The 26,821-nt window shown below is 42.4% G+C and overlaps 1 protein-coding gene across 14 annotated transcripts in view; it reads left to right on the top strand.

Annotated features, from left to right (window-relative positions):
- CELF4 (CUGBP Elav-like family member 4) overlaps positions 1 to 26,821 on the top strand; it is a 703,073-nt gene that overhangs the window by 382,283 nt on the left and 293,969 nt on the right. For all 14 annotated transcript variants that reach the window (XR_014576795.1, XR_014576796.1, XM_083817852.1 and 11 more), the window contains exon 3: positions 14,750 to 14,798. Coding sequence is in view for 12 of the 14 variants with exons in the window: in XM_083817852.1 (XP_083673978.1) it covers positions 14,750 to 14,798 (49 nt within the window). In the remaining 2 variants the exon portion in view is untranslated. The remainder of the gene's footprint in view (positions 1 to 14,749; positions 14,799 to 26,821) is intronic.

Genomic DNA, 26,821 nt, shown 5'->3' with positions numbered 1-26,821 from the left:
GCAGCAATGAGCTGCTGGTAGTAAGAGCAGATCCTAAATGTAAGTATTTTTCTAAAGGTACACGTACGTACATTTTTGTCCTATAGAATTTTATCAAAGTATTTGCTTGTTTGTTTTAGTTTCCAACATAAAAAGTGTTTGGGGACAGTTTTACATAGTTTTACTTTGTTTGGAAAAGTAAATAATGCAGGAGGTAGAGAAAATGCATGGGAGCTGGACTTGATTTGAATTTGAAAAAAAGTGACAGATTTAGGATCAGTATCCTCTTTCAGCAAAGCACAAATAGGAAAGAAACAGCCTGAAGCAGTAAAAAGCAAATAATGCTTCTAGTAATTAACATTGCCTTCTGTAAAGATGCATCAATCATAAATTATCTCGAGCAATCATGTATGATATGATAATACAAATAAGAGATTTTATTTCCATGTATTCTTTTTTTTTTTTTTTTTTGAGCTCTGTTTCGAGCATTAAGAATTTTCTTTTCTTCTGGAAAAGAAAAAATCATGTTAAAAAGTTGTGAGGGTCCAGAAGCTGAGGATTTAAGGAAAGCACCATATGTCAGGAGACTGATGGTAAAGCATAAAGCTAAAAACACTGGCAGTGCTTGTATGTGGTGCTAGACTGGGGTTACTTTTAAATACCGAGAGGTTTGCATTATATCATAATTCAGAGGATCAATGAGTAGTTTATTTAAAGTAGATGATATTAAAAACAAAAACAAACAAAACTGTTTATTCTCTGTGCTTGTGGTTCTGACTTCTCTCATTTCATGTTTATACCATGTAGCACCTAATCCACACTGCAGAGGAGAGAAAGTGCAATCTGGCCCAAATTTTCAAATATGCTCAGCACCCAGTGGACCAAACTCTTTTAATTATCTGTCTGTATATTTGAGAACATCCTGTGTTTGAAACACAAGGTTCCTTAAGTAGCATGATTTCTTGCTCTGTTTCCCTCACTGTGTTTTTATCCTCTCAGTGTCACAACGTGAGACTGTTTCTCCACTGTGATTTTGGAAGGATGCTGCTAGAAAGCATCAAGCCTTCCTCTCCTCTGTGTTGGTTCAGACTTGTCAGCATTGCATAGGCTTGCTCCTGACCCCCACAGAAGAATCAGACCCTGGGAGTTCAGACACATACTGTAAAAAGGTTAATGGCTAATACTGCCAGAATGTTTATGGCTGAACTTCTAGGGGCTCTGATCAACGCTATGTCTTTAATCAAATGCCACAGCACAAAGAGGGAGAGGAGGGAGGAAAGCATTGTCTCTTCTCAGTGGGGCCTCTCTGGTTTTCCTCTTCCAACCCTACCCAAGCTGAACACGCAGAAAGTTGGGGGGTTGAGCTGGCAACCAAGTGGAAAGTCGATGGGGGTGAGGAAGGAGGGAGTAAATAACTTGAAGCTATCAGCTGATGCCAGAGGTGGGTTGCTGATTCCGGCCACTAACAGATGTGGACAGGTGAACCTTTACACCAAATCAATCATCATATTTATTCTAATTGTATCGTAATAGTCCCCCAGGAGCTCAGTTCAAATGAGCTTGACATTATTAAAATTTTAATGCCCAGTTTTCATAGCTGAATGAATATTTAAAGGGTATGTCCCAGACTTAAGTTATGATGATGAAGAAATTAATGGAATGTCTTGTTTAATGCTTTGGTACATGTTGATGCAAAAAAAAAAAAATGTGGTTGTTCAGAGAGAAAAAGAAAGAAAGGCAATGTTTGGGCATAATTAGACAGAGAGAGGAGGAAAGCATCAGCAATGCATTAGTATCAGACATCACTCTTGTTAGATAGCTCTCAGCGGAGAGGAAATATTTATCATTTGGGAGGGGGAAAGCAGGGTGCAGTCAGAAACCAGAAGAGAAGCAGCACCACATGAATGACAGATCAGAAACGAATCCCTGGGAGTCTCCGACCACATCCCTGCATGGGGGAATGAGATTGCTAGCCTTTGCTGGCTGGAACAGGGACAGAAAATCACCTTTGTTGCCCAACCAGGGTGTTTGTTTATTGTAAGTACCCAGATCAACTTTGAAGGATGGCATAATTAATCAGCTATACTCATCAGTCTCGTAATTATGTTATAGATAATTGTCAAAACATAGGACCAGATGATACCAGTTATACATCGATGGGGGTGAGGGGAAGCTCCTCTCTAGTGGGAGGGCCTGATTCTGAATGGGCTGAAATGAGCACGGGGAATCACATTGGCTCTGAGGACTGGGAATCTGGAGAGGTCGTAGTTTTGTATTAAGGTTGTTTTTTGTCTTTTTTTTTTTCCGTTAATCTTTCTATGCTTTCCCCAATTTGGGAAATGTTTGGGGAGCTAAGGATTTTTGCTTTCTCTTCTTTTTGAAAGCCATACTGATATTTGCAAGGTTCCTGTTTGTGCCTATTCGCTCATTCACTCACTATTAGGAACAAACAGAGCGCTGACTTGGGTGTTTGAACGGGTTTAAGATCCCCTTGCAATATACATTTCCTAGCTGTGAAAGAGGACTGAGGCATAAGTTAATGCTCTAAACCCTTCCACAGAAGATTTTCTTTAAAGGGGCAGCGTCAAGATTAAGATAATATTATTCTTTCTCTGAGTCTTTCCTTGTTTGCTTTTTTCTATTTTTATTATTTGTTATTTTCCTTCAGGAACTGCAGCCCTGATCCAGCATGCAGCTAAGAGATTTATCTTTAGGCAAGGTTTTCACACATCTGATTCGAGGTGTGATTTCAAATCAGTTTAGACAAACCAGAGGAGAAAGCGGCATGGCTGCTGTTTTTGTTTGTTTGTTTGTTTGTTTGTTTGTTTGTTTGTTTTGGGGGGTTGTGGTTTTTTGGTTGGTTGGTTGGTTTTGTTTATTTATTTTGTTTTGCTTTGCTATTGCTTGAACAGGGCTTATTTCAGGTTGTCTTAAAATAATTAGACTACATTTATTCATTCATAGAACCAAGAGTGCAGCCATACCACCTGTATCATGATAGCAACGTGCCACAAGAAGGAAACCCCCATGCTTCAGAAATGCCACAGCATCCTCCTTGGGATAGGTTTAGGTCTGGTCCTCCTGGGATGTGGGATCGAGGTAATGGACTGCTATCTGCTATCCTGTGGCAAGCTTACCCCATGGAAGAACTTAAATCTTGGGGAAGGGGAAATTGGGATATAAGGAAGAGCACAAACACTCCTGAAAGCAGGACCGGTGTACTGGCTCAGACTGGCGTTAGTCCAGTACCAAGGAAAACCCTGCTTGCAGCATTAACCCTGTGATGCCCTCTTTCAGTTCCAGGGAGACTGTGCTTGAGTTCAGGCCTAGAGGCTACCTGCACATCTACATCAGTGAAAGCACCTTTATTTTATGAATCTGTCGGTGGGTGAAAGCAGATAGTTAAGTTACACTGCTTACTCAGTTGTATGTTAAATGGCACTGCCGTGGAAAGAATTTCTCCATGGGCAAAAGGGCTGGCTGTGGTTCTTATCTTTGTGGCCAGGCATACAAAGCCACGAGCACAGAAGGTCTAATCTGCTTGGATGGATGGTGGCCAAGCTCTTTTTGAACTCAAAGCAGTGAAGTCAATGGGAGCTTGGCCTTGCCTAAAGTCTGCAAAGGCAAGCCAAGCAACCATTAGTGGCAAAGGCAGCATTTGGGTCTTGCTTCAGAAGAAGACATAAAGCTTAGAGAATGAAGAGCACAGCAGGGAAGTGCCAACAGCCAGAGGTCATGGGCTTGGGATAAAGAAAAGACGAGAACAGATGTTCATCTCTAAGTGAGGGGGCAGGGGTTAAGTCTATAATGCCTTGAGTAGTACATCTGTCTCTCTGGCTTGCGCGCCTGTCCCACTGAAATCCACAGCGAAGAGGCCTCTGGCCTCTGTGGTGAGCACCCAACATACAGAAAATCGTGACTTGCCCTGTACGCAGACAACACCCCATCCTTTCCCCTTATCTGTGCTTCCTCAGCAAGGCAGCTCCTGAGCATCCTCCAGGCTATGCCTCTGCCTGAATGAGCACCAGCTGCAGGCAGCGCTGGGGAACCTCGGAGCCAATCCACACAAACAGCATCTGTGAGCCAGCTCATATAAAGGGTCTGAGAGCAGGCTTTAAATGAGGCGGTTCAGGTGCTGATAACTCCACACCTGCAAACACCTGAGCTGAGCACACATTGCAAAGCGCATCTAGGACCCTCAGCACTTATTGATTTTGCTCATTTCAGTTCCACGTGACCACCTATGTGCTGTTATTTGTGAGTCATGCTGGCAAGTTTAAGGCTATCTTGGTTATATGTATATGGGCTACTTTCATATGTGTGGATGATGATGCTGCTCTGCCCTGAAAGAGCTGGGATCACAATATCTAGGCTAAAAGAGGAAGTGGTGGCTCTGCTAAATGCATGCAGAGTTGTCTAATAGAAAATGCCAGGGATAGAGAAGAACCATTTTAGATAAAAGGTCGTTTGGGCACATTTTAAAATTGGATGTAAATTATCTTGAAATAAACTTAAGTGGGAAATTAGAAGAAGAGAGGTGACAATATGGGAAAGCTTATTCCTGTTGGCATTAGAGAAGATGGGAGGTAAGGACAGCAAAATACTTGGTTTTATATCAGAATGGGATGCATTTATGAACAGAATTTCATATTGTGATTGCTTGCGGTAGCAGCAGTGAAGTAGATTTAATGAGCGGTGTCCCTTCTATACTTATACCTCTGCTGTCAGGATCCTCAGACCAACAGGCCCTTATATATAGCTTAGCATCACCACTGGGCCAACCCTGGGACACTTTGCATGCCTGGGTATGCTCACTACTCACTGAATGCCCAGGGATTTCTCACATATGCAAGCGGCCTTGGACTACAGACACCAAGCTAAAAGTGTCTCCCAGTTCCTACATGTCATTGTGCATGTGGCTGTGACTAGAAGTCAACATCTACCAGGCCCTCTTCTTTGCAAGGAAAGGTCAAGTGCACAAGCACCTGGCAAGAGCCACGAGTACAAACGTGTACCTGTCTGGATGATCAGGACAGTGGTACCTTAGGGCACACTGTGTGTGTGGTGACATGGGCTAGCAGGTGAAAGTAGACCTATCTAGTGACATTTTTACTGTGTGACTGCCCAGAGCTCTAAGGAGATCTCCTGCTTGTTTTTCATGTGCAAATTTGCATATGAAACAGTATTTATGAATACTTAAAAGAACAAACAGTGCTGTTTCTCTTGCTTTGGGAAATAAGGCTTTGTTGTTCCAAACACCCTGTGTTTTGTTCCTCTTACTCTCCTCAAGCTTGCTGAGCACTGGGTGTCCCCACAAAGCACTGAGATCACAGAACCACGGAATGGTTTGGGTTTGATCGGACCTTAAAGACCATCTAATTCCAACCCCTTGCACTGGCAGGCACACCTCCCACCAGACCAGGTTGTCCAAAGCCCCATCCAGCCTGGCCTTGAACTCTTCCAGGGATGGAGCATCTACAGCTTCTCTGAGCAACCTGTTCTAGTCCCTCACCACCTTCACAGTAAATAATTTCTTCCTAATATTCTAATCTAAACTTACCCCTTTATAGTTTAAAACCATTACTCCTTGTCCTATCACTCCACTCCTTGATAAAGAGATCCATCAACCTCTCTGTCCCCACTTCATTTAAATACAGAGACACTGTGATGTGGAGCACCACACACTCAGCATCCCCAAGAATAAACTAAAGAATCTGTGGAATTGGCAAGTCTTAATTTTGTTACTAACAGGATCAGCAGTTTCTTCAAACTGCATCCCAAACTGTTTTGCAGGGGAGAAGTTTTGGATTCGAAGCCATAGGCTCTGTACATGAACGTGAACTGAACTTAAGCCCCCTCTAGGTTCATCTATATACACAAGACAAGGGGAAAGATGAATCGATAGTTAGATGGATGGTTCATAATGTGTTTTATATGATATATAGAAAATTCTCGGAGTGTGGGGATGGCCAGTAGCAATCATTCTCGGGGGTAGGCACCAGAGCATTGACTGATTTGTAAAGGTCAGACCCTTCAAGATATTTTTTTCATACCTCATACATTCCCATTTCAGATCTTCTCATCTATTTGTGTACATGTCTATGACACACATCTAGTCAGGCCAGGAAGAGGGTGGTAGGGAGGAATTAAGAGCCTGCTAGCCAGATAAGGTTTGGGATAGAGTCATTTCAGATGCAATTCATTACTAGTGAGTGCTTCCCACAAGTCAGGTCAATGTGATTTTTTTCACCAAACTTTCTAAAGCATTTCCTCTCCCTGCTTTTTCATTAATCCAACACTGTATCAATTTGTGCTGCCCACACAAAAGTATGCTTAATGTGTAATCACATGGCAATTCATGCAACCACAGCACTTACCTCTGGTCCCACGGGAGTAGGTTTTTGCTCTATGCTTTATAGCTGCAGTATACAAATACAGAAAGCTGTCTATGTAGCTAACCCATGTTGAAACTGCTTTCCTGATTCTGTAATGTTTATGGAAATTTCCCTGAGCTGAGGACCGGGGCCCCGAGTTTATTTTTTTTTCTTCAGAGAGGAGATTGCTTTGGATTCACTCTCATTGCTATCTAGTTTAGATCACTGTAATTCAATTATGTCACTCAGAATCAGGTACAGAGTGATTTACTTGAACTTTGCAATTACACACACACAATTCAATTGTAGGTGATTTTCTTGGCCTTTCCAACTTTGACACTAATATACTTTGCATTTCCTTAGGGCCTTCAATCACAGTAGATTTTGCTCAATGCTTTAAAAGTTATGACCCACTCTTAAAACACATTCATGCCAATACCTTTACTCACATAAGTAGCTGTGTTGATCTAAGTGGGATTACTGTTGTGTACATGGCAGGCCACCAGAAGGTCATCAGAGGTGGTAAAAGGAAATTCCTTCTGGTATTTTGGGGGATGGTTTTGAACAGAAATAACTTTCCCTCTGAAGCAATAAGGAATATCCACATTTTCTGGAAATTTCAGGTCAGTTATTAAACTATCCATGTGTCCAGTTAACATCATGAGATCGAGAAATACGTGGCATCTTTAGGAAGCAAGATGTTCAAAGATGGGATTAGGATCTGGGTACACAGGTGCAGTAATGCCCAATACACATTTGCTAAGACCTGCTAGCTCCTATCAACATCCCATCCTCTGCAATCAGGTCACAGCAGTGTTTGATGATTGATTTAGAGGGCTGATGTCTGAACAATACCCAACAAAGCAGAACATGGCTGGGCAAGAAGAGTTTGTTCTTTGCCATTTTGTCTGCCCATGTGGTTCAGGCATAGAAATTACAGAATATTTTTTGTTTGTTTAACACCAACATTTAGAACCATTTTTTCATCAACCTCCTTCATGGTACATTAGGGTGTCTTTGTCTTCATCTTACAGAATAGAAAGCTGAGAAAGAGACGTGCAATGATATGACCAAATTCATCCAGAAGACTGATGCAGAGCTGGAAGCAGGCCTTGTTAGAGGTTAACAGCCCAACTTTCAAGACTGTTCCAGCCTGACTCTTTGGGAACTTCAGTAAACATGGACGACAGAATACCTTTCCTCACAGTTTTTGATACAAAGCCTTAATCATACCCCCCGATCTGTTGTCATGGAATATTCAAATTTCTTAAGCTCTGTAAGGAGGGGAGGAAAGACTATTATTACATAAATGATCAATGTAGTCATCTTCCATGGTCTTATACATTATACAGCCTTTAGAATTTTTTTTTATAGATTATTATTATTATTTTGTCTCCTGAAGTGACTTAATCCTTTAGCACAGACAGCAGATTATCTCCAACAGTGCTCCCTTCTGCCTTGGACATCATCTTCCTAACCATTAGTAGCATTTCAGTGATCTTCAGCATTCCCCTCCTCACTTTTCCTTCCTGTCTCTGGTCTCAATTGAAAGTATTCAAGGCAAGTCTCCACCCTTAGTGTTTTCCCTTATTCTCCGTCTTTTTAACTCTATGTTTGTCCATTCTCAAACAAGGTAGAGCCTTAGTCCTGGCTAAAAACCCCATGTACATTAGTTAGCAATGAAAAAGTGAGACAAGAAATGAAAATATAGTAGGAGCGGTGAGAGTAAGAAAGATGGAGACAGTGAGAAATCATCTTTCTCTGTTTTCTACTCTTCTTTCCCAGGTGATCTTTCTACCTGCTCTAAATTAATATCAAAGCCAAGGGGAGCAGAAAAAGGTTGGTGGGGGAGAAAATGACAACCTTAGGAAAAAAAAATCCTGATACAGAAAAGCGTCTGTCCCCTGTCTAATTCCTGCAGTGGCCTGTAGCTGATGGTGCTGAGAAAAATACAGCAGCAAGCTCTGACATTTCATTTCTGCAGAGAATTGAAAAAGGGCTTGCTGTAATTCATCGCTTCTTGTAACTCAAACCCTTTTTGACAGGAGTACCTGCGCTGTCTTTTAACTGTGGCACCACGGTGGCTGTAATTGGACATGAAAAATGATGTCGCGTTTCTACTCATGGAGAGGATTGGGGTGGGGGTAGGTGGGGCAAGTGGCAAGTTGATGTGGGAGGTTGACATTTGGCATTAGTTGAATGGGTTGGTTTTAGGCAAAAGGAGGGAAAAGCCAAAATGAAGTGTAATGAGTAGAGTGATTTTGTCCAAGGTGTGCAAAGGCAATAGTACAGGTGGTTTTCAGTGGAGATGAAGGCAAAAAGGATGAAAGGAAAATGAGCAGTGTGATGCACCTGGAATTCTGACTCCTCCATCAACCCAACCACCTATGGCACTTGTGGAGAAAAGACCTGCAGCAGCCTGTCCTGCAGTAGGGTGGATTCACACCTGTAATGTTAACCAGTGCCCATAGTTCCCAAACACAGACTGGGAATCAGAGGCACAGAGGTTGCCTGAGGCCACATTGGAAACATAGCACAGATGTGAATAAAACTGATTTTCCACAGCTGCTTGGCACCTCTCATATGGAACCAGAAACCAAATTACATTTTCTGGCTCTTACCTAAATCTCTTTGTGCCTCAGTGGTCCTCAGCACACCTCTGTCTTGGCAGTGATGTTGAGTGAGACCCTTCCAAATACTGTGGTCAACCTGGACTCTGCATCATGCATAGGGATAAACATATTGTCCTGACTTACAATGGTTTTATGACTATTAAGCATTCTGGTACCATAAAGTTGGGAATCTAATAAACACTCCAAATAGGTGTTCACAGTTGATATAGAGAACAAACATTTTTAGTCAGGCCATAAAGGGTAAGAGAGAGGCTAAAGTGGAGATAAATTCATTCTGGGTTAACTGATGATAAAACACTGTGCTTCTTTCACTGTGACAGCCCAGCAGGTATAATCTAGAATGAGGAACCACTATCCTATTTCAAAGGAGAGCACAAAGAGCATCTGTGGGCAGAGAAAAGGAGGACCATTGCAACAAACAGAAGTGTAATTATTCCTAGAGGAGAGCCTTCCAGAGTTCATCCAGTCCATCTGTCAGTTGAATGCTGAATCAGCCTACCTAGTTTTTTCCCTGTGATATCAAATCTCTTTTAAATATTGTAATGATAGGAATCACTAAAAGCTCGCAACCATATCTGTAGTTTCTGTGGTCCCTTATGGCTGCCCATGGCATTAATCAGATTTGCTGATTGGCATTGTTATTAACACCTTTCTGTTTTCCTCAGATCTGAGGTTTCTTCTTCTTGGCCTAGCTAGGGCTCTTACGATTGCTACTACAAGTTCCTAGAGAAAGCTTTGCATAAGAGACATCATTCTTGACTGTATTGGCAGCTATTGGCACATGCATTTCATGACACTGGAGGTATTTGAAGATGTGGGAGAGAAGTTTCATTGGTATCTACCTTGGATTTCCTGAGATACGAGTAAAATGTAACACAAATCCCTTATATACACAGCCAAACCCAGCAGGTACTAGGTGTTTGGATACCAGCCTAAGTTGTGCTCCATGTAGCAGGGTGATTGTAAAGCACATGATGGATCCTTCCCAAAGTCTGGAGAAACTGAGCTTTAGACACTGAGGCACAGTGTTTTTAAGGCTGCATGTGCTGACTCTCTCTCTCAAAAGCAACTGTACCAGTTCTGTGTCTGAGTTCTCACAAAACCGAGAAGAGGCATCTTCGCTAAGTGGGACTGCCCATATGCAGTGTAATGACGTGAGCTCTTCCCTCAGAAAGCATTTGAAAAAAGTAATTTGGGATCACCATCCTTTCCAGTTCAGGGCGAAGACGGCATTACACAACCTCATTTACTCCAACATTTTCCTCCTGTTGTAAGCCCAACTGAGTGCCATAGGACTACTTCTTTCTCCTATCACAGTTTCAGGGCCACCAAGGCATGACAGATATTAAAGATATCCATACCATTATTCCTCAAAACACTATTCAGGGGACTGTGCTTTGGAGTAAAAATTTTGATTTCTTTGCATTAAAACTATGGCAGTTCTCAGCTGAAGAATAAGCAGAGAGCTTGAATCTCTGAAATCCCTTCTCTCCAGGTAGGTGCTTCCCCAGACCGGGGAAGGTACCTCTTTCTGCCATTTTATTTTCCCACTTAGCCTTTTTTTCCTGCTGCCCATGCCAGTTGCTTGCTCCCAGAGTGTCTGTGTGAGGAAAGGGAAAGAAAAAAAAAAAAAAAAGGTTCCATAGATGGAGAGCGGAAACTTAATTATTTTCCTCTCAATGTTTCTCCCTGTAATTGGTGTCTTTCATGTCAAGATGATCTCAATTTGTATTATGGGCTCCGTGCATGCAGCACTTTCTCTTTGGTCTATAAAGAAATTGTCAAGTGTATAAATCATAGTGTACATTAAATTACACTAGCCTTTACTTATTAATTTCCTCAGATTTTTCTTCATCTGTTGGATACCCATTCCCTCCCTCTGTTTTTCCTTTTCACAGAGATTCTCTTCTTCTCCTCCCTCATGCCCCAATCTCCTCTTATTTTGCTAAAGGGCCTGATGGTTTTCTCTGCCTTTTGCAAACTGACCGCATCCAACTCTTCACAAGTAGGAAAAGCTATTTCCAGTTCTTCCAAAGGCTGGATCCAAAGTTTACTTATGTTCAGAGGTGATTTTCATGGCTGTTAGCAAACCTCTTATAAATTCTTAGCTCATGTGACTGTTTTTCCTTCTGATTGCGTGGCATGCAGGTTCTGGCTGTTCTGGCATAAGCAGCAAGGACCTCCTCTCACCACTTAAGTTAGATTAGTCGTGTATCCACATTGGGAACCTGTATGAAGACCATGAGTTCAGCTGTAAGGGTTTAACAGCTCTGGAGTCAGACCTTGGTACATGGATGGTGTCAACACCAACCTGCTGTAAACACAAACCAGTTCCAACGGAGGAAATCAGAGCACAGAGACAGAGAAGGTGTTTTCAGCTTTATTATCCTGTGTATGAGTACTAAGAAGTGGCTTATCTCACCTAACTCTACCCTTCCTCCATAGACTACCTTCGTGATCAGTGGAGAGGAACAGACACTGCAGAGAACTATTTGTCACATTCATCTCAGACACCAGTCTGAGGAGTGGCTTAAAATCACACTTTTTAGACATTTTTACTTATATGACATATATATCACCCTCCTCGCCTATGTTTAACAGATCTTTAAATGTCTATAGCAGCTAGCTACTCACGTGTGGTTACAGGAGAGCTATGGCAGGCTGTCTGTCCTGCTGATGCCAAATACATTGCCTCCGGCCCTGCTAGTATCTTTTGATACACGTGTGAACGACAGATCTTTACAGTTGCAGAAGAAGGGTCTGATACAAGGTTTATCCAGTACCAGATTCTTTGTTGGTTTTAGCACTTAAAATGTCTGGAGTTTTTTAGAGGATACAGGCATACAGGAGAGCAGAAATTGCTCAGTAGTGTCTGGAGCCATTGCTCCTACTTTTTCCAAGAGTGAATCTAACAGTAGTCAGTTTATGGCTAAGTACATTTTACTCTCAAGACAACAATGCAGCAGGATCTGCTAGGCTCTCCATCATCTTAACCTACTTGTCAGCCAGTCTGATAACTTTTTATTACTAAATATGTGTGCAGAGCAATTAGAATAAATCTAAATGATTATGAACTACTTTCAAAAAAAAAAAAAGGGAAATTAGGAAAAAAAAATAAAAAAGAACAAACCTAACAGCTTTGCTGTCCAACTGCAATTAGCTACAAATAAGGGAGGGGCAGAATCACCCCTACTGTTCTCCAAGGTAATGGAAATACTGGAGGAGAAGCATAGAGATGCTAGAAAATGAGTAATAAAATATTTAGTTATTAAATAGTAGTACTAACTAGATACAGGACATGACAACTAAAAAGCTTGCAAGTCATTCATTGTAAAGCCAAAAGATACAAGATTAATTTTTCCAATATTTTCTAGAGAAAAGACAATGATTCAGATCTATACCTGTCTGGGATTGGGAAGAAAGAGGAATAAAATTTATAATCCCTGCATCTGCAAGCCAAACCTTGACCCCAGCACAAAGCTTCAGCAGGGCTGTGGCTCTTGGCCCTAGTGTCTGAGAGCACAGGGGTGGCTATGGTCGATGATTTTTGCAGGAAAGTCATGGAAGGCAACTCTGAGCACCTTTGCACTCTGCCTGAGGGCCAGAACAGCTTTACTGTACCTGCCACAATTATTGTGGGATCCCTGTGGGAGATATCAGCCTCTGTAAAGTATGCATATCCAATTTAACCCCCATCTGCCTCTTATTTATTTATTTATTTATTTATTTATTTATTTATTTATTTATTTATTTATTTATTTATTTTTGAAGTGAGGGAGGCATCCTGTAACACTTACCAGCCAATTTTTGGTCTGACTTTGTTGGGAAGATTCCCATTGCCATCTGAACTGCTTGTGATGCCTGTTTGAACTTGCACTTTCAGTAGCTGCCAAACCTAAGAACAGTTTCAATCCACTCAGTGGTGGTCACACAGGAAAAATATTTTCAGTAGTTCATCCCCATAGTGTTTGTATTGCTTTAAGTGACATGGAGGAAGGGCAGGGAGAGGCTTTCAGAAGAAAAGCTCATCTGGTTCTGGTCTAATCTGCATCCCCATCTGTTAACAGGAGGAGAGTATCCTCACCCTCTGCATTGGACACCCATGTTGTGTTAGGTACCACCAGTTGAGATGGTCATGGTCATCTGCTGCCACTTTCTCCTGGGAGTGAGCAGCTCTGGGTGTAAGGGTATGTAGAAGGAGACACCTCTTTTAAGGGTAGCTGGTCAAGGACCTTTTCCAAGGCAACAAGGGTTAATTAGAAAGGGAGGCAGGATTTCAGCAGGGTTATCGGATCCAGAACTTCTAACTGGGGAGATAACAACAAGAGACAAACCTCCCAGTCACACTAGTCGACAGGCTATCAAACTACAGGTCCACTTTAAGGAAGGGAGGACCTGTTAGCGTTAGGTCAGAAGCTGGACTAGGTGATCTGGGAGGTCTCTTCCAACCTAGATGATTCTGTGGTTCTGTGAAGATTAGCCTTTGCAGCTGATAAGACGTGAACCAGAGGGCCCAGACTGGGAGGATGCAGAAACAGCCGAGCCCTGAGCTTGGGGCCAGCTGCTGGGGGCCAAGTGTCTGCATCTCCCCCAGCTTGGTGCACTCGTGGTGTGCGTGTGCATTCCCCAGCAAGCTTCAAGCCAGACCAGCCAACGAGGAGGCAACCTGTGAGGCGGGCAAGGGGACTAGGGTCCGGGCAGGGGTGCTTGGCTGGCTGTGTCTATGTGTACGTGAGCCTGGTGAGGAAGTGCTGCTGGAGGCAGCCCTTGGCTGGGCAGTCCGTGTGACTGGCCGTGTCAGCGTCCTGTGTGTCCCTGTGTGTCCTTGTGTCCCTGGGGTACGTGCCAAGCTTTGGTACCAGCTGGGCCTGCAATGGGGAAAGCGTCAGCCACGTCTCCCGGCCTGGGCAGAGACCCCAGTCCCAGGCACTGGGCTGGGCCCCAGTGGCCGGGCAGGAGCCTGGCTGGGCCCGAGTGGCCGGAGGAGGCAGCCACACTCTGCATCTCGCCTAGCACTGGCAACAGTGATGGTCCATAGTGCTTTTGTTACAGAGACAGAGCAACAGGGATAAGTCAGAGAACAGAAATCCTATTCACAGCACGATGGCAAGGTTTTTACATGCACTTAAGTTCTGATCTGAAAAAGGAAACAGACATCTGAAAAATCAAAACAGGGAGAGGTTTTGACACGCATACTACACCCATCCTCTCAAAAAAACCTTCAACAGCCACCACTTCCATGGCATGTGGACAAGCCAGATCTAAGTCTCGTTCCCCTGGTATGACTCTGATAGACATAAAACTCGCTATCCTACAGAGCCAGTAGTTGAGATGGAATTCACTTTTCCATTTTCTTTTCACCATGACAGTCTCAAGAAACCTTTGCAATTAAAGTTTCACTGAACCGTATGTTCTAATAAAGTACTTCTGTTCTGACACAGCGTTTCCAGAAGGAACTATTAGAAATTTAAAAAGTTAGATTTAAAATTTCATGACCTGTGTGAAATGAGTCAGATCCCTCACCTGGTGTGATTCAGCAGAGCCCCTGTTAGGTAAATGGGGTGACACTGGTTCACCTCAGACCAAGAAGCTGCCCAAGCAACCTGTGCTCTGTGGTCACTTCTTTGCTTACTAATTGCTTTTTTCCCTTCTCACGGAGTCTATTCTGGTGCTAACTGTGGTGCATGGTAAGAAACAAAGCAAGCCTCTGTATAAGAAGGTTTCATTCCATTGCTAAATATCTCTCTTTGCTTTCTTTTACAGATGAACAGACCGATCCAGGTGAAACCAGCGGATAGCGAAAGCCGAGGAGGTAGTTGACTGCATTGCTTTCAGCCACAGTGCTAAGTATAATTGTTGTCTCTGGCTTCTCTCAGGCAATGTGCTGATCAATTAGTAACGTAATCACTGCCAAAGAAATTCCCTCTGCAGCAAAGATTCTCTTTATTAAATCTCCTTTACTTCGTCTCGCTTTCCTCATATTCAATTATTATTTGATTTTAAAAGGCAGGCAGGTGCCAGCGATTGCCTGGGAAACAAATAACTGCCTTGTTAAGAGGTGAAGCATCACGCGCTGACTTAACAAAGTTTAACAGCAGTGACGGCAACATAGGTTTTTCAAACCTATGTTTGGCCGAGCTGCAGAGGTGTTTAATTTCATTAGGATAAAGCAGATACTTTATGTTTTGTCCGACCATGTTGTTTCTGCTTGAACTGAAGCAACTCTGTTTTTGCAAAATAAATCCTGAGGAGTTTTCTGCACCTGTATCAGCTTATGTGGATAAATCTGTTGTTGAAGCTGAAGACTTCTCTCAGTAGCAGGGAGTTATTCAGGATTTGCACACGTGTAGCTGAAATCAGGATCTGGTCTTTTGCTTTTCCATGCTGCATGGTGGGTTTGGAAGGCTTTGCTAAGTGACCACTCAGTGGATCACAAGTGATAAGGTGTTTTCTGCCGCAACTGATTTTGTGATACTTCACCTGTAAGATGGTCAGTTATGCAGGACAGGTTATCATGCTGTTTATTTTCTTGTATCAGTACATTTCTATACATACACATATATATATATGTATATATATAATGACATGGTACTTCTCTATTCCTGTCTCTCTGAGTGACAAAAAAGGAGAGGCTTTTGTCCATATATGCAGAAAAACACTAGTGCTTCTGTCTCATAAACATGGCAATAGATTTTGTCATTTATTAATGATCTGGCTCTGAAATGTATGAAAATTCTTTAATTTCCACCATGGACATAAATTCTTCCTCATTTATGTGACTACTATCTTTGCGTTGGCATTAGTGGAAATCCCCAGCACCAACTACTTAAAAGGAGCAAAACTCCTCTCAGACAAAGGGCCCTGAAATTGTGCACTTTTTCAGTTGAAAGCTTTGGATTCCAGAGGCTTTGACTGCATCAGTGTGGGGCTGAAACTCTCCAGTGACTCAAGTCATTGGAAGACTTTGTACATAGCTCATAGTTAAAGGGCTGGTGTCACAGGGTGGTAAAACCAGCAGGTTGGCAGAGGCTCTGTAAGGAAGGTCTGTGGTGCCATGTAATTGCAGAGCAGGGCAAAAGCTGAATGCTGGAAAAATGCCAGAAATCCCAGGGATAGATATGACACTTTTGGAGTCCCCATAAAGTAAATTCAGGGGAATTCATCCAGCAGTCTGCAGAAAGTGTTTGACAGGCTCTGTGATAGCAAGTTCTGCTAGGAAGGGCTGTAGCACGCTTCTAACCTGCAACAAAGGCATGACACATAACACATTATCATCCAGTGTTTTTTAACAAAACAGGATCAATTTGCCCCCTTTTCCTTCCCCTCTGAAGATCTGGCTCCGTGTCTGGGTAAGCGTCGGTAAGCCATGGGCAGTTGTCAGTGCAGATCTCCTAGGGGAAAAGGGAAAGGCTCAGCTGCCTGGGCAAACGCGGGGACATTATGCACATTCCAGTGGAGCTCGTGCCGACAGCGAGAGTGAAGGGAGGGCCTTTTGTCTATTTAATTAGACATACCAAAAAATAATAATTAGGCTGGCCAATTTGCTTAGTGCGCCTACAGGGTATGTAGCTCCCAATCACTTTTTTTTTTTTTTTTTTTAATGCAAATCACAAATAGAGAACACATGCCTGGCTTTCTGGGGAGGGTTTTCAAACTCTTGCTAAGAGCAGCTGCTTTAAGGAGGGGTGGTTTGAACCTCACAGGGCTTGGGTGGCGGTTTGATTCCGCATTATCCGTCACACCAGTAGTTCCCTCTCCATTGTATTTTAGATAATTATCTCCCCAACACACACAAACCTCATCTTTTCTCACACAGTCCGTTCCCGTATTGCTCCTGTCGGTGGTGATCATAATGCAGGGGCCAAGCGGGTGTGCTCATCATTGGTGTGAAAGACACGTTGTCCTAATTCCCCACTGACAGGCTGCTTGTGGGCTGGTGATGTTTCAGAACGGCATGACTCAAGGGCAACTATGGGAGAAAAGAACAATTGGCACCCAAGGGAGGCATTGCATGAAAACTTATGTTCTTCGTGAGCCCACCGGTTAAAGCAGACACGGCAAACAGAATGCTAAAAAGGAGGCCGTGTATCTTAGGAGCACATCAAAAGACTTCATTAGGGCTGCAAGATAAAGGTCAACTTCAACAACAAAGAAACTTAAGTTGTAGCTTATTATACCCCGTCCGTGTATAGGGATGGGACATGAGGGAAGGGGGGTTGGGGGGGCTGGTAGATGAAGCATCTCTTCTGCACAGCACAGGTCTGCAGTTTGCTCAAAGCACTTGCTCTGAATACGCCCCTGTCTTTTGGCTCATGGGGAATTTTGGTGCCAGGCATTAAAGAGAGGATGTGGTGCTCTTTGAACCTGCAGTTTGCCAGGAGGCTGTTACTGGAAATGGTGAGTGGTGTTCTTGAGGAAGTGAGGTTTTGTTTTATACAAGGGCAAATAAGTGCATTTTGCTGAAACGTGAATCCTTGACCTTCCCAGTCAGTTCTCCCAAAACCTCAAGCTGATAGGAGTCTGGAATTTACTCCAACAACACCAAAAACAAAAAGAGACTCTGCTCTGCCTTTTTCTCCCTTTTTCTGCAGTCTGGGTTTCACTGGTCTTTAATCCCTTCTGTGTCTTGATTCTTCGTTGAACCGAAAGTTGGTTTGTTGGCATTTAGTGTGTGTGAGCATGAATTTAGAGTATCAGGCCATCTAGATTTGGGGAAGAATTCGAAATGTGGCTTGCCACAAATTTCACTGAACCCAACAAAATGGAAATACTGAGTGCCCCTTATTAGTTTTGCTGTTTCTATTATTCTGTTTGTTAATCCCCATATTGGACTAGGAGCAAGACAAAGAATGCAATCCTTTTCAATAAAAACTGGCATTATTTACATTTGCCTAATCTCACAGGAACTAGAAATGAATGTATTTTCAGTACATTTCTCCTGGGAAACAGTCTAAATTAATGGGAAAATTTTGCATCTTGCATTCCTGCCTGTTTGTGCGTGTGCAGATGCTCAACTGCAAAATGTTATATAGGAGTATTCCTTCTATCAAATGCTTCATGAGGCTCCAAATATCTCACAGGAAGGTCAGAGTCCTCTGACATTTTATAAAGACCTTAGCAATGATGGAATTGGTAGAACATGATAAAAGGGTCAGAATTCTCTATTTCATTCTGAAAAATCAGAGTATAACTCTAGCTTTATTGAGTGTATCTTAAAAACTTTCATTGGCCTTTGTGTTACCCAAATTGTAGTTTGACTCTATTGAAACTACTTTGCCATAGGTTAGGTTGTCCCATATGTTTTTAGGGGTGTAAATTATAATTCCACATTACATTCTGGATATATCCAGACAAATCCCAGTTAAACTGATAGAATTTTCGTTTCATCATTTCTGTTGATTATTTTTCTTAGTTCTTTGTCTTGTGCTCAGCTCTAAAAATAGTCTGTAGCTATCAGTGACTTAAAGTTTTGCAAACTTAGGGGAAGATCTCAAGTCTGTTTTGTGGTTTGGGGCAAAAGTTTGGAGCCATTTCTTATTTTATCCGCAATATCACTAGCTCTCACTAGACAACTCCTGCTGCAGCTGGCAGGGTTAACCTATGACAAACGCAGCCCCTAGGTCCCACTACCTTGTTCTGGGAGTAACGTGTTTTAAAAGGAAAGGACTCTCCTGCTACTCTAGTTGCACTGCGTTAGTGATGCTTAGATGCGCCATTGCCTCCACATTCCTCTCAAAGGACAGGGGAAAGTCCATAAAGGAAGGCATGCAAAGGTGCACACAGTGTGCTACCCAGGCTCAGTGTTAACCTCTCTACCCAGAAACACTTCACAGTGGTTTCTGAGTCCTTCTGTATTTTATGAAAGAGATACAGAAGGTTCCTGGACTAAAGAAAATAAAAAAGCCAAAGTCCAAAGTGGTTTAGAGTTGAAAGGCTGCAGTGTCCTGCAGAGAGGGAGCTGAGAGGTTTACAGGAGAGACTGCAGTTCATCACATTGCAGTGTTTTCTGCATGCAAGACTTCACAAATGTACAAAAGCCTTTGTGTCTGTCTGTGCTTGCAAGCAAATTTTTTTTTATTTTTTTTTTGCTGTTTAGGGAACATGATAGCAGCTGCTGGAAGGTTTAGACTGTCATATTTCAACTGACTTGCATCATTTCTCTAGCCATTATTCAGTGTGCAGGCTCTGAAATTATTTGCTTGGTTATGGTTTATTTCAGCTTCAGAGCAAAATGTCCACTCACTTACAATAAGCAGCAAAACTGTGGTTCCTTGCTCATGCACTATGGTCTGTTTCTTTTTATTCCGTTCCGTCAGCTTAGCAATGATGGAGGGGCCGGAATGGCTTCTCCGCAGTTTCTAAGGCCTATTTTCCTTCTGGGGCAAAAGTCTGGATCTATTTCTTATTTCATCTGTGGCATTTCTAACTCTCGCTAGATCTCTGCTGCAGCTGGCAGGGTTTATCTGTGACAAACATAGCCCCAGGACCCACTAACTGTTCAGCATTTAGCTATTTTCCATTTAAATATTCAGAATTCTGCAGCTCGTGCTGATGGCTACAACCTCTCATGAAGCTTCCTGTCCAGGTACTAGCCAGATCCCAGCCTGTGTAGGTGCTGAAAATAGGCAAGACTGGATGTCGTCAGCTCAGTTTGGCTTTACACTGCTATAACAAAGCCACATGGAATGATTTTCTTCTTCTCTGGAAGTGCTTTGCAAGGAATAGGTCTGGCTGCCCAGCAGGAAGGCTTGAAGAATAGAGTTAAGGATAAGTAAGGATATGGCATTCTTGACAGAGCTCAGCATCTCCCCTTGTGCACTGCTGGAGGTTAGGCTGCTCCAACATATGAAAAGTTGTTATGCCTGGGACTATGCACAGATCAGAGTTGTACCTTTGTACATCTTATCTCTTTCTTATCTCTGAGCCATGAGTCTTTTTCCTGGCATGCTGAGCTCCTTGGAAGCTCTTATACCAGCAGTTTCCCAGTTTGTATCATTGCTGGCCTTCCTTAATAACTTCATATCCCAGAAGCTGGAGAGAAAGATGTCTTGTTTCCAAATGGTGATCCATCTAGCCCACTTTTGGATGGCCTTCCCAGCTTTTTCTACTCATCACATTTTCTTTTATGGTCCCCCCATCTACTCAGCATGAGCAGGCAGATAGCACTGGCAAACATTCCAGGTAGATAATGGGGAGGAAAGATCCAAGCTGATTTTCCCTGAACTCATCCCGAGGGCCTTCATTAACTCTGTCAACATCATCATGAGCACAGTAGTGCTCTCACCCTCACCGTTTATAGCTCAGGTAGCATGGTATGGCACAAAGAGGGACTTGTGAAGATCACGCACTGTATGTGCCAGACATTGCTGTGACCATTGGGAGTATTGGGAGGGAGAGATTTTGGTGCCTTAAAGATTATTCACCTCCCTGATCATCTAGTCAAGGGCTGGGGAAGAAGCTAGGCCTAGGACCACAAGGGCCACCTTGGGTATCCCATAGTTCTGAGCATCATTCTGGTGTCTTCTGGCCTGTATTTCCTGGATTCCTTCCAGTGTGAACAGAGATTCTCTGATTCCAGAATCAAGAAACTCACCCAGATCTGGCCATTTTTCTTTCCTCTCAGTCCAGGTGTAGCCATGGTCTTTGAGAGGGTTTTGAGCCCTGAGCTGGGCTTTAGGCCCCACTGTGTGTGACAGAGCCTCTACAGCAATGCCCAAAGTCACTGGGTGCAAAGGGATTTTGTCCACTGGTTTTCACTCCGGTTCAGAACATCTGTTAAAAACAGTGGTGTTTTTCCTTTAACCATTATCAGTCTGATAGGCCTGATCTGAAAACACCATTTTAGTACTCATGGAAGTCTTCTCTTTCTAACCGTGGATTGTCATGAGACTGATTGCATGTGATGAGAAATGAAAAATCTCCAAGTATATTGTGGAAACTCAGGACTGCATGACCCTACTGAGAGCTGATTCCCCATTGTGTTCACAGGGCCCTGTTTTCAAGCAGGCAGAAAGTACCAGCAGCGCTGCATGCAAATGGATCAGTTAATTCAAAGTAGCCCAGGATGACCCCATTTGTGCTCCCTTCTGTCTGGTAAAACTTCATTCTGGGGGAGAGAAAAGGCTCTGGCAGATCCTCATGTGTAGTATTTTATATTCGATGACACTGCTGAAGGCTGATGTGCTCCACTCTGTGCTCACCTGCTGAAAGAATATAAGGGAAATCAAACTTTTGTTCACGTCTGCCCTTTCCATCGTGATTGAAATCGATGGAAGGGTGCCCATCAATAGGAACTGGAAAAGATCCACAGGACATAGTGTTCTAGCACATATCCTAAGGACAACCTTTTAAACCAAGTAGTAATGGGGAAAAAAAAAGGGGAGAAAAAAAAATAACCATATTGCACATTTTTCATAAAGCATCTGTAATCTAATAGTTTACTGACAAGAAGGAGCAGAGCCCAGAGCAGAGCCTGGAGAGAGGCTGGGGAGCTCATTGCCTTGAGGTTTTGATATCAGTTCTTTTCTCTGCTGCTGAGCTACCACACGACTTTTCATCAATTATGTAACTTTGATTCCCTTCTCACCCTTCCTGCATCGCCTGCTTAGGTTATGATTTGCTTTTATATGCTCGTTTCTTGTGGTTAGTGCCTTTGGCATTCCTGTATGCTGGGCTGTCAGAGTCATAGGGTTAAGGCACCAGTGCAAGCCTGTAGTTGTGCCTAAAATGATGCATACAGGACTAAAAATCCAGTATGGTGGATGACTGAGGCCCCTCACACTGCTCAATGATGTTCGGAGTTTTTTCAATAACAGAGCAAAAATGGAAGTAGTGAGTGAGAAAGAGTGGAGGAAATAAAAAATGTAGTCCTATAAAAAAATCCCACTTTTGTAAATACAGCTCAAGCTCCTAGGTGAACTCGGGGACACATTACAATCCTAGTATCTTTTTTTTAATGTAAAGGTTGCTTGTCAATGGGTTTTTATACAGCATTAATAATACATTTATAGATACGCTCCACAATTAATTGCAAAGCATTTATGGCACTGAACAGTTAGAATGCATTATGATAATCACTCCTCATGCATTGACTTTATTGTAAAGGTTTTGCTGATCATTATAATTGGCTTGTTATTACACAGGGATATAATAACACCTCTCTGTATAGTAGTTTATAGCACATCAATAGCAAATGCATTCCCTTTACTGGAAGCAATGTGCGTTTTATTAGAATATAGCTGAATAAGTGCAATCCATGTAGACAAATGAAGTTTCTAATGAACTGTCTCACAAAAGACTTGAAATAACAAGACATTTATTATGTATTTTTCTATTGACGAACTTGTAGTTATGGTTACACGGCCATTTCTTTAAAAAATGGTAGGTATGTTTTGCTGTTCTTTCAGAGAAGCATTTGGGGGAAGGGAAAAGTATAGGCCATTTTTCTACCTGATGTTGAGGAAAGTAAAGGTGACTAATGCTTACGCCTTACAGATTTAATTTGCTTCTTGAGATTTTCCAAGCTTGTTCCTTGCGAGTTTGGTCTGATATTCACAGGAGACCAAAATGTTGTTGCATCAAGCCCAAGCCCAGCTCCCAGAGTGGAACTTTCTTCCTGGGTGATGCACCAACATCGTCCCCTGAGTGGTCAACAGTGTTTTAGGTATGAGGGGATTGGTGTTGTCCCTAGTCCTGTTGGGTTTTGCTTGTTGCTTGTTGCTGTTTTTTGTGTTTTGTTTGTTTGTTTTTTTATGTATTTTACCAAGTGATATTTTAATGAAAATACACAAGCCATCCACAGGCAAGGCCTGTAACAAATCCATCCTCCCTCCTCATGTCAGAATGCCAGTGTTGCTGGTTCCTGTACAAAACTAGAGAAGGAAGAGCCCTTAGAAGAGGTCTGGTGCAAAATATGGTGTAAGGAAGAATGCCAAAGAGAAGAACTAGCATCTATCAGAAAACTCAGTGGTTGCAGGTTACTTAGAATTGGGGTAGAAGAGGCATGTTTTATAAATACTAACAGGAAATACTATGAGGTCTCCAAATTTTCTTTCCTCTCTGCTGTCTTTACTCTGGGTCTTTTGGTTTTTTCTGGCAACACAGAATTGAATGCATCCAACACATACATAAGCAATTCATGTGGTTTTGTTTATTCATGTATCTCTAACTGTAAGCAAGGTCAGTCAAGTACCAAATAACTTTTAAAACCCTGGTCCTAGATAAATAAATTTGTTGTTTCCAGATATAGTGAGTTCAAACAGTTACAGTGCTTCCTGAAATATTTCCAGGGTACAAACCGAGCACAGCATTCATCACATAATGCTGTGTACCTGTTCTTTCATGACTGCCACTTGTTTACTGCATGCTTGCAAAGCCGTTGACTCTTGTGTAATCCAGGGTCTTTCTGGAAAGTGGCTTTTAGTGTGATGTGGAAGCTAGGAAATGCCTGGGCTACAGTCAGTACCCTCAGCTGCTGGCACAGAGAGGTTACAACTGAGCAATTTAAAATAAGACAGGCTCAGCTCCGCAGTCTCGGTGCAGACTGAGCTCGCTCTCTGATGGAAGTTTCACCAAGAGTTTTGCGCCTATGCTGCTCAGATCCCAGATTAGAGTATCACAGCTTGCAAGAAGTCCCGAGACTCAGGAATAGTGGAGGTCAGACAAACTTTCCTCCATGGTATACACAGTTTTTTTCAATTGCTATGTATATTTTGCAGTCAAATTAAATCAATTTTGGGTGGTAGGAAATCCCTATGTAAATAGTTCAGCACTCGGAGTGAACTGTATCTAGTGCCTTTACCCAGAAGTTGAGCTTTGTAGGCACCTTGGACTTAGGGCCAGAAGAAATTTTAAACAGGGTTTCTGCATGACTATTCTTAAAATGTTGTTTCAGGCAGAATTCATCTTACCTGATTTTAGTGACTAAATATATAGGCATATGGTTCAAGTTTGTTATCTAGATTTCTCCTGGGGACAGTGAAGAGGAGAGAAAGGTACCTCCAAAATGTGATTCTCACCATCCTAAGACATATGGGATAAATGCTGCTCTGAAGTTTCCCTTCCCTCTCTCTCCACTGAATTTGGAACGAGTGTATGGCAACTAACTCAGATTTAGGTATCTTGCTTTTAGACATCTGAAGAGAGGTAAGATGAATCACAACTTTCACCTTTGCATGCCACAAATTTCCATCTGTAGCATATGAATGATGATACTTGAGTTTTCTGAAGGCTTAGTTAAATCTATGAATAAAAAGTGCTATATAAAATGTATGGATTACAGAGATGCTGGGTTTTTGTCCCAAAAAAGGAAAGGCATCTTTCTCCATTTATGTGATTATTTTACAATGTCAGGAGGAGAATAGGAGAGGTTGCATCCCAATCAGCCTGAGCAATAGAGGTAATCTGATCAATTTTAATTCCTCTTCAAAGGCAATTTCCATCTTCAGTTTTATATTTGGTTTTGCTACCACTCCCATTCTCAGGGCAGGAAGTGAACTCAAAATAACAACAAAAAATTTCAAATTAAAAGCTGTGCCTAGCACCAGTGTCTTTAAAACAAGAAAATGTGTTTTCATAATTAACAAAAATATTTTTATCTTTAAAACCAGCCCATTTTGGAATCTGTGATGGAAAATAAATATGGCCCCTTGTAATATCATTTGTAGAGAGGTAATTTTCAAGGCAGCACTGCACTGAAACATTTTCCCCCAGGGAGGATAAACAGTTGGCTTCAATTAGTGAGGGACTGTTTCCTTTCTTTTCAATTTTAAGGGCAGTGTTGCAGCATGATCCTGCACAGAGGAAGAGAAAGCTGTACACAGGGCAATAGACTGTAGCTTGGAAGACTGAGGCTTAAATTCTTGCTGCAGATTTCCTGCCTGACCTTGAAGAGGTCACTTTGGGTCAGGCTATTTATTATTCTCACTCCTTTTCTACCTAGTGAAAATAATAATAATAATAATAATAATATCTTTGGCTGTATATATATATATATATATATATATATATAAGAAATTGGTCAAGTAACTTCATGTGATTCCAGTTTTCACCTATAAAATAACATTGGTGTTGCAAGGATAGATGCATTGAAGATTATTAGGTGCTCGGGTTCTCTAATCATTAGTTCCACAGAAGTAGCTTGGTTAGATAAATAGAGATGTTCAAAAGTGTCAAATGTGTTTCACTGCTCATATCTCACATAAAATCAATGGGCCTTGGGTGTATAAATATTCCCTTTGAAAATCTCCCCAAATAATGATGTTCTTCTAAATAGTTTGAGCCAGCTTTGTGGGGCCAACTCCTTTCCCTTTTGTGGAGTCAGGTCAGACTCGGTCCAGTAGGAGATGCTGCCTGCTCATGATGTGAGAACTGCAGCAGGACATATCCCAGCTGAAAGGACAGGGAAGGTTTGTTTCATAATGCATCAGAGACTGCCCCGTGAACAGCACTACGAGAGGGTTAAAAATAAGGGACGAGTAACTCAGGTGTGTTAGGATTGGCCTTAGTAGAGGGACGCTTTGTTGTAGCATCAAACTTAGTATGTAGGATTTCATAGCCAGTGCAATACTTTCTGCCTAGGAGCTGCCATACAAATGGTGTTTAATTACCCCGAATCTTTATTTTATCCATCTCTTGAGTCGCTGATGAATGGCCAGATGCATTGATTATAAACCACAAAATACTGACACTTCCAAGCAGCCATCCAATTAACATGAAATTATGTTGCCACAATATAAGTTACATTGGATGAATTGCTTTCTTGGATAGCTTTTTTCCACGATGACTCTGATTATTATTATTAAGAACAGCTAATGAAGAAGAGGTGTGGGAGAATGGGCCAGAACCTCAGGCAAGGGGGAATGAAGATCGTGTGAGCTTAATGACTTCAGAGATTGGGCTGAACCAAAGCAGTCTCTCCACTCCCTAGATCAGAAATCTAATTATTTACTATCTGTCTTGCGGCAGTGCTTAGGAGACCGGTTATGAACCATGACACCAGGTGCACTGTACAGTGCAGAACAGGCAGAAGACCTCTTTTAAGAGCTTGCCATCTAAATACAAGTGCTGATACAGTGTCTGGATGCAGACCTCTCAAATATCTTCCCAGATGAGAGAAAAACTCTATGCTGGGTTGTATAGCTGGGAGTGAAAGGAGGATGTCAGGCCAGGGGTTGTGGAGATAGGCTCTACCTGGAGAAAGGAAACATTAAGGACAACCTTTAAGCAAAGCTCTTTTTGGGGACACGCCCTCTGACACAAAGCAGGTGACATCCTGAATAATGTGCGCAAGGTCTTAAGTTAATAAACAGCACGGCCTCCTTCCTGAGGAGGACCCTCCTGTAGACTCACACCACATGCATTTGGTCATAGCTAAGGCCAGGCAGCGTCTCTGGTGTACAAGATGGCAAAGGGAAAAGAAACCGAGGTTCAGTGGATGCCCGAGGTGCACACAGCACTGTCAGGGAGCGGGTTGTGCCACCATGTCTCTCACTATTCCCGAGGCAGGACCACAGGGACACTGGAAAAAACAAGGATGCAGAAGGAAACTGGTTTATAGCTGTCCCTGAATACCAGCTGCCTCTTTATCGGGGAACTCTTCAAAGGACCTGGAGCCACCTAGAACAAAACAGGGGTCAAATGCCGTGTGTCACAACAGAAATTCAAATTCTGGTGCAAGTATATTTCCACTGTTTGTAATGAGCTGAATCTATCTCCGTCTCTCCTTGATCTCAGTGTGTGATCCAGCACTCTTCCCTGCTATTACAGGCAATGCAGTTTTTATTAGAGCCTGAAATGTTCCCTGATTTAAGTTTGGACTTTGAGAGGAAAGGCCAA

Source organism: Anser anser, assembly GCF_964211835.1.
Source record: "Anser anser genome assembly, chromosome: Z".
In the NCBI taxonomy this organism is placed as follows: domain Eukaryota; kingdom Metazoa; phylum Chordata; class Aves; order Anseriformes; family Anatidae; genus Anser; species Anser anser.
Note: the sequence above shows the minus strand (reverse complement) of the source record. Positions and strands in the feature narration are given on the sequence as shown.